We start from the raw sequence: 14,656 nt of genomic DNA, 5'->3' as shown, positions 1-14,656 counted from the left end.
AGAGGAGAACAGCACAGTAAAGAGAAGCTTCATTTTCAAAAGTTATAAGCGGTTAAAACCATACGTTTTTTTATACAGGGGTATCACCAAAGCTGTGTTGTATTCATTAGGTATGTTGCAGCTAATTTTCAAAGATGCATTATGATGCACTACAAGTTTTAAAAAACAATGACAAAAAATAAACAATTATGACAAAAACGGGGCCATTTGCATGACAATTCATCGTCACCAAAAATGGCATAATCGTAACAGCCCTAAATGGAAGTTCACATTATACTATTTTCTCTCCATGGTCAAGGTCGCATCTGAAATACTTTGCCTTATCTTGGCAGAGGCCTTACATTCAAATGATGTCTAGTTTAAATATCAGCCATAGCTCTAGGGATTATTTGAGTCCCCTACAGCAGCTGTATCAGCGGAAGGCAATTTGCTTTGTAAGGGGAAACAGTTAGGCTTAGTAGAATCAGCCTGGAGCAAACGTGGACTTTTCCAGGCAAAGGCTACCTGAAGGGCACTAACTCTGTTCTCAATGTCTATTCTTATGATTGCAGTACAAGTACATATAAATTCCACTATTCCACCTGCGTAATAACAACCAGATTCCCCTACTATGTAATTACAAAGCAATTAGTCTATTTATAAGCCTACGTAACAACATGTTACAATGTTGTTACTATGGTAATTACAGTGTTACTACACAGTCAATTGTGACCTCAAACAGAATAAATGTAACGGCAGTCTAAGTCGTCGTCCTCCTCAGACGAGGAGAGGCGAGAAGGATCGGAGGACCAATCTGCAGCGTGGTAAGTTTCCATAATTTAATGACATGAAAACTAGACAAGAATACAAAACAACAAACCTACTAACCGTCACAGTCCCGTGTGGCACAAACACTGACACAGGAGACAACCACCCACAAAATCCCAACATAAAACAAGCCACCTATATATGATTCTCAATCAGGGACAACGATTGACAGCTGCCTCTGATTGAGAACCATATTAGGCTGAGCACAGAAACAGACAAACTAGACACACAACATAGAATTCCCACCCAGCTCACGTCCTGACCAACACTAAACAAGCAAAACACACAAGAACTATGGTCAGGACGTGACAATAAAGCTGTAATGAGGTGCATCACATAGCCTAAAAAAAGCACAGCTGTCTGCTGATCATGGACATAGAGTTGTTTTGGGTTGAACATTACAGGGTCTGTGGAGAAGTCAATGCTTTCATTTAGTCAAATCCCTCCCAACCTTGTTAAATCCACCTGGTTTCTTAATGTAGGAGCTGGCGGGGCCTTCGCAGCTACCCAGCTACCCTTTGGATCAGTGGACACCAACCTTTTTTGAGTCAAGATCACCAGTCAAAAAGCAACATGACTTAGAAAATGTAACTAACCTATTCAAAACTGTTCTGTAGGAATGAGGTTTGTGCAGTAGGCCTAATACATTATCACAGCATATTGGCTATATGCTTGGCCTGCCAATATTGTTCTTCTCATATTTCAAAACTCGAGCTTTGATGATAAAATAGATCAGTTCGTGTAGCACTTGCGAGGCACAGCTGAGCATAAATTGAAATAATTAGCTATTGTATTTTACTGGACTGATGGTACCTGCATCTGATGGTCATGGTGCTTTCAAGACAACTGGGAACTCAGGAAATTAACAAGGTCCAATCATAATGTTCGTGATCTTCAGATCAGAGCTCTAGAAAGATGCCCGAGTTTCCGACTTGGAATTCCGAGTTGGATGACCGTTTCTTTCCGAGTTCCCAGTAGTCTTGAACGCACTGAAGTCGGAAGTCAGAGATTTCCAAGTTCCCAGTAGTCTTGAACGCACTGAAGTCGGAAGTCAGAGATTTCCGAGTTCCCAGTAGTCTTGAACACACTGAAGTCGGAAGTCAGAGATTTCCAAGTTCCCAGTTGTTTTGAACAGAAAATTAGTCTGAGTGGAGGGAGGGAGAAATCAGCAGAGGGTCCGCCTCTCACGGCCCCTGCTCTCTCCTTTTCTACGGTGAGACTTTCCAGAGAGAGGGGACACAGTCTTCCACCTCAAGTCGCGCCGCATATGCCTCATGCACAAATTCATGTTGTTCCTATGACACCTACGTGAGAATACTATTAATTTACTACAGCTCAGCGTTCAACACCATAGTACCCTCAAAGCTCATCACTAAGCTAAGGATCTTGGGACTAAACACCTCCCTCTGCAACTGGATCCTGGACTTCATGACGGCCCGCCCCCAGGTGGTGAGGGTAGGTAGCAACAAATCTGCCACGCTGATCCTCAACACTGGAGCCCCTCAGGGGTGCGTGCTCAGTCCCCTCCTGTACTCCCTGTTCACCCACGACTGCATGGCCAGGCACGAGTCCAACACCATCATTAAGTTTGCAGACGACACAACAGTGGTAGGCCCGATCACGGACAACGACGAGACAGCCTATAGGGAGGAGGTCAGAGACCTGGCCGGGTGGTGCCAGAATAACAACCTATCCCTCAACGTAACCAAGACTAAGGAGATAATTGTGGACTACAGGAAAAGGAGGACCGAGCACGCCCCCATTCTCACCGACGGGGCTATAGTGGAGCAGGTTGAGAGCTTCAAGTTCCTTGGTGTCCACATCACCAACAAACTAGAATGGTCCAAACACACCAAGACAGTCGTGAAGAGGGCACGACAACGCCTATTCCCCCTCAGGAAACTGAAAAGATTTGGCATGTGTCCTCAGAGCCTCAAAAGGTTCTACAGCTGCAACATCGAGAGCATCCTGACTGGTTGCATCACTGCCTGGTACGGCAATTGCTTGGCCTCTGACCGCAAAGCACTACAGAGGGTAGTGCATACGGCCCAGTACATCACTGGGGCAAAGTTGCCTGCCATCCAGGACGTCTACACCAGGCAGCGTCAGAGGAAGGCCCTAAAAATTGTCAAGGACCCCAGCAACCCCAGTCAAAGACTGTTCTCTCTACTACCGCATGGCAAGCGGTACCGGAGTGCCAAGTCTAGGACAAAAAGGCTTCTCAACAGTTTTTACCCCAAGCCATAAGACTCCTGAACAGGAGCCCAACCCCTCTTTTACAGTGCTGCTACTCTCTGTTTATCATATATGCATTGTCACTTTAACTATACATTCATATACATACTACCTCAATTAGCTCGACCAACCAGTGTCCCCGCACATTGGCTAACCGGGCTATCTGCATAGTTTCCCGCCACCCACCATCCACCAACCCCTTTTTGACGCTACTGCTACTCTCTGTTTATCATGTATGCATAGTCACTTTAACCATATCTACATGTACATACTCCCTCAATCAGCCTGACTAACTGGTGCCTGTATATAGCCTCGCTACTGTATATAGCCTTATTTTTCACTGTTTTTTTACTTTTTTACTTACCTATTGTTCACCTAATACCTTGTTTAAAAAAAAAATGCGCTGTTGGTTAGAGGCTGCAAGTATTCGATGCACGTGACAAATAAACGTTTATTTGATTTGACCAGAGAAAGTGACATTTTCCTCAATATTAAAATAATAATAATAATAATAAAAACACAGGCCTATTAATACATTTAGCTACTCGTTCATTTCAGCTGCAGCGTGAGTGGAAGTAGGGAGAAGTGCATTTTATGTTTTGTAAAAGTGTTGAATAAAAACAGTGTTGACAGTGCTGAATTAAAATCTTCAACATGAACTCACTCATAAAAACAGAATCTATTTGCTGTACTCTTTGACAGTCTCTCTCTGGTCATGGTTTTAAACGTTATGAAATGTCAAGTAGGCTAGTATAAAATGTTGCTGTGGCCAGGGTCGTGGAAGCTGTAGGCATGGTGATTTGAGCTATCCGATTGGACAGCGCAGTAGGCACACTTCATTTGGCCACAGCTCTCCCAGTTCGCCAGGTAGGCTGAGTTTTTCTTTTAGACAAAATGAAATGGTTAAAAATGGAAACACTTTGCCTACCTAGGCTTCTGAATCAAGTGCACCTACCGCCAACAGCGCAACACACAACAAAGAGCACAAACCTTTACCATTGGTTTTTCTACAGAAATGTTTGGTGATCGACTAGGAATGCCTTGACGATCGACCATGGTGACCACCGCTCTAGATCCCTAAGGATCAGATTAAGAGGGAGCTCTTATGTAAACATGTTGTAATTAAGTCACCTCTACGGCTTAAAAGAACCATTTGGAAAAGGAACTTTAAGGCAAAAGCCATTTAAAATTCTCTAAATATAGGCCTAATATACTCGGACAATATAGCATCGCAGTTTGAAAGGGATATTTTCTCAAATAATTTAATTACATACAGGCCATCCTGTTAATTTTTTAAATAGACTGTTTTACATAGGCCCAATCTACGGAGATTGGAATGCTTTTTTGAGTTGGCAAAGAAAGAAATGAAGTCATAGCGCCCAACCCGTGATACCATCAGCCTGCTGCACATACTTATCAACCAGTGAGTGATGTATGGTGGTATTGATCAATAATAGAGGGCCCCAATAAATCTTTGCAATCATTAGCCTTGCAGGTTAAAGTGACACACCGGGTTACCAGATTCACACGCTCACCGAGGTATAGGGGGAGCCACCAGCCAACGGGCATGGCTGGCATGCAACAGGGTTTAAATAGCATTATATATAGCTAAGTGCTGTGATTAAGACGCTAAACTCGCCTAATGCCCGCACGGTTCGCGTCCTGCCAAGAGTAAAGACATCCTACTGGCAGAGGGAGGGAGTTTCGCTGACATGCCAACCATGCTGAAGAACATTCTAGCTGGAACTCCCTCAATGTCACATCCATCCCTCTTCAGTGAGCGTCAGTCCCAGCACTGATTACTCCTGGTGCAACCAGACCCACTGTTGTTTAAGCCAGTGCTTAGGGATTCAGCTAGTAGCATTTACTAAACGGATCCATTTCCAATGTGACTCATTAGTCCATCAATGACCTACACCTTTACGGAGGGAAAATAAATGTGGGTAATGAGCACGCTGGGAAAAGCTAACAATGGTTACAGTATCCTCAGAGTAGCGCCTTAAGGCAGTTCAATTCTGTTCCTCTATCCTACTTTGTTCGGCCTGTTAGTTGAAAAGCAGGCTAGGTATTCGAGCCAGGCAGATCATGAGAAGCAGCCAGGTGATCCTAAAAGCAGACGGGATTAGGCAAGTGTGACGTCAACCCTGTCTCTGTCCCAAATGACACCATTTCCCATATAAAGTCCACTACCTATGGGCTCTGGTCAAGCGAATACTGTGCCAATTGGGATGGAACCCATCTCTAGACAGAAGTCTGCTCCCTGCCTCCCTCTCCTCCGACACAGAATGGGATTCATCTGGCCAGGACACGCAGCAATTACGCCCCAACTAGAACACTGTGACACGCATTAGTTACTCCCACGGAAGAAAAAAAATAACTTGATCCATTAGGTAATAACAGGCTAAATGGCTTGGGCCAGCACGGTCAGCAAACAGAGAAACAGACTATACCCCAAGACAGAGAAAAGGGGGAAACACAGAATAAAACATGTAACAGTTATTTCCTCCTTTAACCGTTCCTTCTGACAAGTACAGTGGCAGGATCGCTGAAGTCACATGGCACTGCATAACCTTCTTAGTAGGTCTGTGTTAGACTACGTGTGTTGCAGGCGCGCCCAGGTCCCACAACAGAGCTGCCTACCCTCCGTTGAGTGGAGTATTAGGTCTGACTACAATAATGTCTGACCCACATTTACACAACCTCACAAAACCGGGCCTTACAGTCATGAGCCCCCCCCCACCCATGTGCCTTAACTGGAGGGCTGTACTGTAAAGTGCCCCTGAAGTAGCAACACATAGCACAGAAATGCACAATTGTCATCGCATTTGAACGCAGAATTTCCTGAACAGGCTGTCGTGCATGGTATGTAATGCAAAAAATAGGCTATTGGTTTAAGGCCATGATTTAGGATACTGAAACATTGAGAAGGTGTATTAGTCATGTAGGCTGTATCTCATCTTAAAATACAGAAAATGGAGATGAACGGAGCAGATTTCAATAAAGTAGCTAACTTGCTAATTTTGTCTTGACAGCTGTGCAGGTGGTTATTATAGTAAACACAGGTGGCTACACATCACATTTACAGAAGCATGCTGTGTAGGTAAATAGCCTAGGCTTATACAGGCTGAACAAACATTCTCTGACTAAACACTATGAATGTCACACCCAGAAAGGCATTTTCGAATTTGCAAGACTACCCTTTGGTTCATGTATAGAGCCATGGGGCAAACAGCTAACCACTCAAATGTCTGAGGTTATATTGACATTCTGATCGTTAAGGGAGCAAACTTGCTGAGTTCAGTGGCCTTCATTGGCTAATTGTATAACTTCACCCACTAAAATAAAGGAAATGTATAAACTATTAGACTCTTTGAATTTTGTCCATGTAGTTCTCTACAGAACAACTAAATGTGATTATTTGTTGCAGTCAGATCAATGTAAAAACATGTCAGGAAAGAAAAATAAGAAAACAAAACATAATGACTTCCATGCTTATCTGCTAGCTTAACACTAACATGGCATGCGTAAAAAAAAAGACTAAAAACACAAACTTGTATATTTGTGAAATGTCCCCTCGAAGTCGACCTCAATCAACACAAAAGATGAACGAGCTTGAGTTGAGAGAATGCTGCGCTAGGTACTGTTAGCGGTTGTGCGGTGCCAGCGCAAATGAGGCATGGCGCAAGACAAAGAATGGGAAACTTATCAGCCAGTGTTCGATAAGAAAGTAGAGTGAACATACCAAAACGATTGCGAATCTCTCCTCCAATTCACCTGGCTCCGGCATAGGCAGTTTCAAAGGCATGTTATGTCCCCTGAAATCAGTTTGTTGGTCCATACTCCCTGCGTTCCCCATGTTTCTTGACTTATTTTAGCTGGGTCACAACTATCGTGCACACCTTCCTCCTCGACTTCAGAAATCACAGAAAGTCTACGACAAAAAAATATTTGCACCAATGCTTGTTGTTTGCTAATTTTCCCGTTTTATCCCAGCCTCACCGCTTCAACATGAAACACACGTGAGGAAATGTGCACATGGTTCCAATGAGTCGAGTCCTCGTGAAGCATTATGGAATATGGGACTTGCTGGAAACTTGACTCGGAGCAACAACCGCGCAATCTCTAGAACCAAAGATAAGTCCTATCCATATCTTGCACAATTTCTGCTCCACTCCCAGTTAGATGTAATGACGATGTGCATGATTCAGGTTTAGCAATCCCCGTATGTGTAGCTAGCTAAATCTCCCCAGTGATGACCAACTAACACAGTAAAGAGTCCTGTAGACAATCACATCTCTACACGTTGGAGTAATGAGCTCTTTCAGACAAGCCTACTACTTGGGCGTGCCATAAGCCGTACGATGTTTTGTATGATTGCATGCTGGTATATGCAGTCTACTCATGGTGTATAACATGTGCATAACAACCTTATTTACTTAGTCCACAACCTGTATTGCAATCTTAGTCCAGTATTTAAATCCCATAATCCCAAGAATTAGGAATGGCCAAATTAGAAGTCCTCCTTTAGAACCATTATACAGTGCACTCAGAAAGTATTCAGACCCCTTGACTTTTTCCACATTTTGTTAAGTTACAGCCTTATTCTAAAATAGATCAAATAAAAATAAATATCCTCAGCAGTCTACACACAATACCCCATAATGACAAAAACAGGTTTTTAGACATTTTTGCAAATTTACATTAAAAAAAACAGAAATACCTTATTTACATAAATATTCAGACCCTTTTCTTTAAGACTCGAAATTGAGCTCAGGTGCATCCTGTTTCCATTGATCATCCTTGAGATGTTTCTACAACTTGATTGGAGTCCACCTGTGGTAAATTCAATTGATTGGACATGATTTGGAAAGGCACACAACTGTCTATATAAGGTCCCACAGTTGACAGTGCATGTCAGAGCAAAAACCAAGCCATGAGGTCGAAGGAATTGTCCGTAGAGCTCCGAGACAGGATTGTGTCGAGGCACAGATCTGGGGAAGGGAATCAAAAAATTACTGCAGCATTGAAGGTCACCAAGAACACGGTGGCCTCCATCATTCTTAAATGGAAGAAGTTTGGAACCACAAAGACTCTTCCTAGAGCTGGCCGCCTGGCTAAACTGAGCAATTGGGGGAGAAGGGCCTTGGTCAGGAAGATGACCAAGAACCCGATGGTCACTTTGACAGAGCTCTAGAGTTCCTCTGTGGAGATGGGAGAACCTTCCAGAAGGACAACCATCTCTGCAGCACTCCACCAATCAAGTCTTTATGGTAGAGCGGCCAGATGGAAGCCACCCCTCAGTAAATGACACATGACAGCCCACTTGGAGTTTGCCAAAAGGCACCTAAAGACTCTCAGACCATGAGAAACAAGATTCTCTGGTCTGATGAAACCAAGATTTTTCAGCGGCAGGGACTGGGAGACTAGTCAGGATCGAGGCAAAGATGAACGGAGCAAAGTACAGAGAACCTTGATGAAAACCTGCTCCAGAGCTCTCAGGACCTCAGACTGGGGTGACAGTTCACCTTTCAACAGGACAACAACCTTAAGCACACAGCCAAGACAACGCAGGAGTGGCTTCGGAACAAGTCTCTGAATGTCCTTGAGTGGCCCAGTCAGAGCCCGGACTTAAACCTGATCGAACATCGCTGGAGAGACCTGAAAATAGCTGTGCAGCGACGATCCTCATCCAACCTGACAGAACTTGAGAGGATCTGCAGAGAAGAATGGGAGAAACTCCCCAAATACAGGTGTGCCAAGCTTGCAGTGTCATACCCCAAAATATTTGAGTCTGTAATCGCTGCCAAAGATTCTTCATCAAAGTACTGAGTATAGTCTGAATACTTGTGTGATATTTTCAGGGTTTTTTGCAACAAAAAAATCAGAAAACCTGTTTTTGATTTGTCATTATGGGGTGCTGTGTGTAGATTTTTTCCAAAGGCACTGTAGATAGAATAACCCAGCTATTCACTAGGCTTGAGAGAAAAAAGAGCAAAGAATCTATTAAGCGTTTAGTTTTGCAGAAGATATGAGATAATGTATAGCTAACAGGGTGGAGTCCCATTGCTTGTGAGAGAGGATGACATCAGCTTGGGGAGAGGTTCCATGAAAATGAGAGGTTCTCCAGATGCACAGTGGTTTTATTGAACAACACAGACTGTGTCAACAGGGCGTTATCAGGGGGTCAGCTGTGTTAGCTGGCTACACAAATTGCATCAGGGACATAATGAAGAGTGAGGCTGACCAAAATGCTCCAAATTGTTTTGTTGACGACTTACATGTTCTGACATTCTCCTCCTCTGTCTCGTTTCTCGTCATTCAATTATCGAGCATAGTGATTAAGCAGGATTTTGACTGGCTTGATTGTCATCCAAATTCACAGTCACTGAGTCAGATGACAAAAGTGATATTTGGGGACATGGGCAAAGCATAAAAATATGCTGGATAGATCACTGTCATTCACTCATTTTAGTCAGTTGATGTAAAATGATCAAGTTTGTGAGAGAAAAAAGGTAGGCCTACATATATGTTTAGCATAAATAGAGTTCTATTTTAAATTCCAATAGCATTTCTAGAATTCCACGTGGAAATGTAAAATATTCAAAGTTAAGATATTATATTCTTTCCCTTTGATATTCTTCCCCTTTGCAGACATTCAACAAAACATCAAATACCAACTAATACCGGTGAGTATATCTTCATAACATTGTAATTCCAATCAAATGTCCTTGTCAGTGGAATCTCCATTGATATTTTTTCAACATAATATTATAACCTGAATCACATACAGTAGCTATAATAATTGGCCTTTTTCCCCTCGAAGTCGTAATCCATTGGCTTAGGAGCTCAACAACAGACCTATTATTCACCACAAAAGACACCACAAATGAAGTAATGAACATACAGAACAGTAGTGCTCAGCAGAGCTATGCCTGTAAAAAAAAACACACACACAAAACAATTAACAGTCCAACAATAGTAGGGTCTCTCCCAGACGTCTGCAGTGGACAGTAGCCAAGGCTGTGGAGTGAGTGGGATAGACCTGATGCAGCTGATGAGCTAGACACAGGAGATGGTGTGTGTGTGTGTGTGTTTGTGTGTAGATGGATATGGAGATGGGAATGAGAGACATTGATTGCCTGGTGTAGGGTGGTGGTGGTAGCTGCAAACAGGCCAGGGACTCAGCTGGCTGAGAAAGGCAGGGAGATAGTGTCAGTCCACTGGAACTTAAGAGAGAGGGGGGAGAGAGAGAGAGAGAGACAGAGAGGAGAGAGAGAGAGAGATGTCCATGTGCCCTCCACAAACAATGATGGAATGAAGGGGGCCTCTGACACCAGGTATTTGATAGAAATACTATGAAAGAGCAAGTTTTACCCCGTTGATATAACCCAGTGCACGTGACTAGATACGAGCCGTCATCAGTGTCCGAGCACGAAGGTGGAATACTTTTCCCGAACTTTAAAATGTAAACAACACCTTGCGTTGCACCAGCGTTATCTTGTGACAAATAGGCTAAAATCTGTTACCATGACAACTGCTAGGCCAAATACTATAGTAAATGTCTTTGTTTTTTTGGTCAATGTTTTGTATCACAACAAACAATGACATAATACACTCCTCCAGGGCAGGCTTTTTTGGCCTACTCCACATAGAGAATGGGGAAATATGGTGGTTCAGAGGGAGACACCCCACAGCTGCACAGTGCTGAGAGGCCTACAGAAATCCCCACTAAAGGCGCTCCTAAGAGCCCAAAGCGCAACACACGGAAATGTAAAATGCCAAACAGATGCCAAAAATAAAGAGAGCACAATCAAATCTCTGTGTCAGGAATCTCCCAGGGACACCATTTCACAGCTGTTGCTATATTTCTCTACATTGCAGCCAAAGGACATAGTGTTCTCGAGAGCAGGGTTTCCCAAACTCAGCCCCGGGGCCCCCCTGGGTGCACATTTTGTTTTTTGCCCTAGCACTACACAGCTGACAGAAATAACCAACTCATCATCAAGCTTTGATTATTTGAATCAGCCGAGTTTGGGAAACACTGCTCTAGAGTGCACGCTCATGAGAGGGAGAAGATGTGACACCAAGAGAACATTGTGGTGGAGCCACAACAGAGCCAGAGTTTTACAACCCTCCTTAACCCCAACGATGTCTGTTAATCAGTGGGCAAGAGTCTACACATCACCCACACAGGGAGTTCCTTCAGGTCATTCTATAAACATTAATAAAAATGTAACGTCAAAACGTCCATTTCGGTTCAGAGTAGACAGTAGGAGATAGGAAGTTATAGTATTCAGGTCAATTAAGAATCGTGAATGTGGACAGAATATTGGGCTTGTTAAAGATTCAAGCTGCATGAAGGCTTTACCCATACATTTTCTGAGTGAGGTCCTAAGCTGAGAAAGTAATGTCCCATAGAACGAAGAGGCCCTCTAGTGTATATTAAGTGTATTACAAGAAGGAGAAAAATGTGATACAATTCCTTTCTTGCTATGTGATTCTAACATTAGAAATACACAAGTAAATGAAAAGAATAATGGAAACACTTGAGTAAATGAGGGTTCTGGTGAGTCTTATGTTGTGGGGTGCCTTTTCCTGGCATGGTTTAAGTCCATTCAACCACTTAGAGGGCAAGGTAAACGGCAATAAATACACAGCCATTCTGAGTGATCACATTCAACCTATGGTGAATCATTTCTATCCTGACGGGAGTGGTCTCTTCCAGGATGACAATGCCCCCATCCAAAATTCCAAAGGGCTCGAGTGGTCACTGAATGTTTTGATGACCATGAAAATTATGTAAACCATATGCTATGGCCGTCTCAGTCAAATTGAACTCTTATAGAAAGACTGAAGCGGCACCTGCGTTTTCCACCATCATCAACAAAACCCCAAATAATGGAATTTCTTGTGGAAGAATGGTGTCGCATCCCTCCAATAGAGTTCCAGACACTTGTAGAATCTATGCCAAGGTGCATTGAAGCTCTTCTGGTGGCTTGTGGTGGACCAACGCCCTATTAAGACACTATGTTGGTGTTTCCTTTATTTTGGCAGTTACCTATAACGTTTCATACATCTGCCAGTGTGTACGCCAGTCTAACGTGGTGCTGAAACCCATTTGTTGTGAATCATCCAGATAAGCACGAGGAAGCCTTTTTCAGGGCTGGGGCTCCCTGATAGTATTTCTGCAGAGTTGTTTGCAATGTCTTAGCTACTCTCTGCTGTAGACATACTGTATCTGCAATGGTTTGTCATTTTTGGCACGCTTGATAAAGATGAGCAAAACAGACTGAATAAAATAAATAATAGAAATACTGAGCTATATTGTTTGCAATTTGTTGAAATTACATGATTTAAAACTAATTCTCTGAGCAATTGTAAGAGACTTTGTTGAACAAGTAATACAAAAATGATACAAAAAAGATTGGGGTCAGAATTGGCACTACTCTTTTCAATACTCTAGCTCCCTCCCCTCCACCAAACCCACCACTGGTGTGCATGGCCAAAAATAACATCAGTGGTGGGTTTGGCATTGAAAAACAGAAGCGTATGCAGAAAAGTGCCTCATACCTACAGTAAAATATGGTGGTGGATCGTTGTTAATGTCTGTGGCATCCCATCCATTTTAGACAAAAACCTGGATGCATCTGCCAGGAGGCTGACACAAGTGAATCTTCCAGCAAGACAATAACCCCTAACACAAACGAAAAATTATAACAACCCCTAACACTAGTCAAAAATTTAATATAGAAAAATTTAATTACTAACAACAACAAATATCACTAGTCAGACGTGGGTTTCGGGAAATGTGTGAAGTTTCACATGGAAATCCCCCATGTGACTTTTTTTCACACCTTTATTTTTCACATGATTATTTTTACCACTTTACACGGTCTCCCATCCAGGGACTGACTGGGACCCACCCTGCTGAGCTTCAGAGGCAAACCAGCAGTGGGATGCAGGGTGCTATCTTGCTGGAATGAATGTGCCAACATTTGCAAATGGAGAAAAGGCAGCGAAGCAAAGGCCAAGGTAGCATAACCAAAGATAGGGAAAATTGCAAAGAGGGAGGCGTTTTATTTACTTGCCTTATCATAAAACTTTTTTTTTGCATCCATTTACAATTCATTTGCTCTAGCATTTAACATGATATAATTTCAATATTTAGTTTTGCTATTAATATCATTATTTTTGTTTGCAATACTAGTAATTTTGTTCTCGACTTCATAAGTCTTGCTTTATATTAAATAGCACAAAAGTAACTCACAATAGGATGGGGTTGCACCATATAATAACACTATTACGCAATAAAGAAATGTCCAATGCAGCTGTTTTTATCTCAATATCAAATCATTTCTAGCTAACAATTAAATACCTTACTGTGATCGTTATGATTAAATGGTCAAAAAAAAATACAAAAACAGCTTCTTAGCAAAGAGCAAATGTATGTAAACACATAGCGCCACAGTTTTGCTAAAAAGCTGAAGGATGGGGCTGGAGAAATAGAACCGATCTCAAATCCATAGACTATGCTATGGATTTCAAGGACTGACCATCCATGATATCAAAAATATAGTTTCAACCATGTCTTTAAGCTATACAGTGTTTGTTTGCATTTACTTTGTTTACAAACAAATGTTATGTAAATGTGGAGTTTAGTTGTGAAACTGCTAATTTGATTTTCACTTTCAGATGTGAGGCTCAAAATGTCCAGAAATAAACACCTTTCTTCTGAAACTTGTCAGTCTATTCTTGTTCTGATAAATTAAGGCTATTTCATGCAAGAAATTGCCAAGAAACTGAAGATCTCTAACCAGAGTAGAAAGGGGAGTGGGAGGCCCCAGTGCACAACTGAGCAAGAGGACAAGTACATTAGAGTGTCTAGTTTGAGAAACAGATGCCTCACAAGTCCTCAACTGGCAGCTTCATTAAATAGTACCTGCAAAACACCAGTCTTAACGTCAACAGTGAAGAGGCGACTCCGGGATGCTGGCCTTCTAGGCAGAGTTGCAAAGAAAAAGCCATATCTCAGACTGGCCAATAAAAATAAACAATTTTGATGGGCAAAAGAACACAGACACGGTACAGAGGAACTCTGCCTAAAAGGCCAGCATCCCGGATTCACAATATTTTGCATCAAGTCTGCCAGGAGTTTGCCCAAATGTGACGAATTGGCCAATTTATACATTTTCAAGTACATAACTATAGTACTGCAGTTAGATTAACAAGACTTTAAGCTTTCTGCCCATATAAGACTTGTCTATGTCCTGGAAAGTTGGCTGTTGTATACATCATTTTCTAGTCACATTATCGCATATTGAGCAACAACTGTCCCGGTTCAGGGACACCGATCCCATAGAGGTTTTTAAATAGCCCCCCCCCCCCAATCAATCTACACACAATACCTCCTAATCACAGATCAAAAACTGTTTTTTTGAATTTTGCAAATGTATACAAAAATTATTAAATATCACATTTACATAAGTATTCAGACCCTTTTACTCAGTACTTTGGTGAAGCACCTTTGACAGCAAATTACAGCCTCAAGTCTTCTTGGGTATGACGCTACATTCTTGGAACACTGGTATTTGGGGAGTTTCTCCCATTCTTCTCT

The 14,656-nt window shown here is 42.4% G+C and overlaps 1 protein-coding gene across 9 annotated transcripts in view; it reads right to left on the bottom strand.

The window, feature by feature from the left end:
• Positions 1-7,352, bottom strand: part of LOC139538419 (formin-like protein 2) — a 95,172-nt gene extending 87,820 nt beyond the window's left edge. For all 9 annotated transcript variants that reach the window (XR_011667737.1, XM_071340422.1, XM_071340417.1 and 6 more), the window contains exon 1: positions 6,785-7,352. Coding sequence is in view for 8 of the 9 variants with exons in the window: in XM_071340422.1 (XP_071196523.1) it covers positions 6,785-6,898 (114 nt within the window). In the remaining variant the exon portion in view is untranslated. The remainder of the gene's footprint in view (positions 1-6,784) is intronic.
• Between the last annotated feature and the right edge of the window lie 7,304 nt (positions 7,353-14,656).

This window comes from Salvelinus alpinus, chromosome 14 (genome assembly GCF_045679555.1).
Source record: "Salvelinus alpinus chromosome 14, SLU_Salpinus.1, whole genome shotgun sequence".
NCBI lineage: Eukaryota > Metazoa > Chordata > Actinopteri > Salmoniformes > Salmonidae > Salvelinus > Salvelinus alpinus.
Note: the sequence above shows the minus strand (reverse complement) of the source record. Positions and strands in the feature narration are given on the sequence as shown.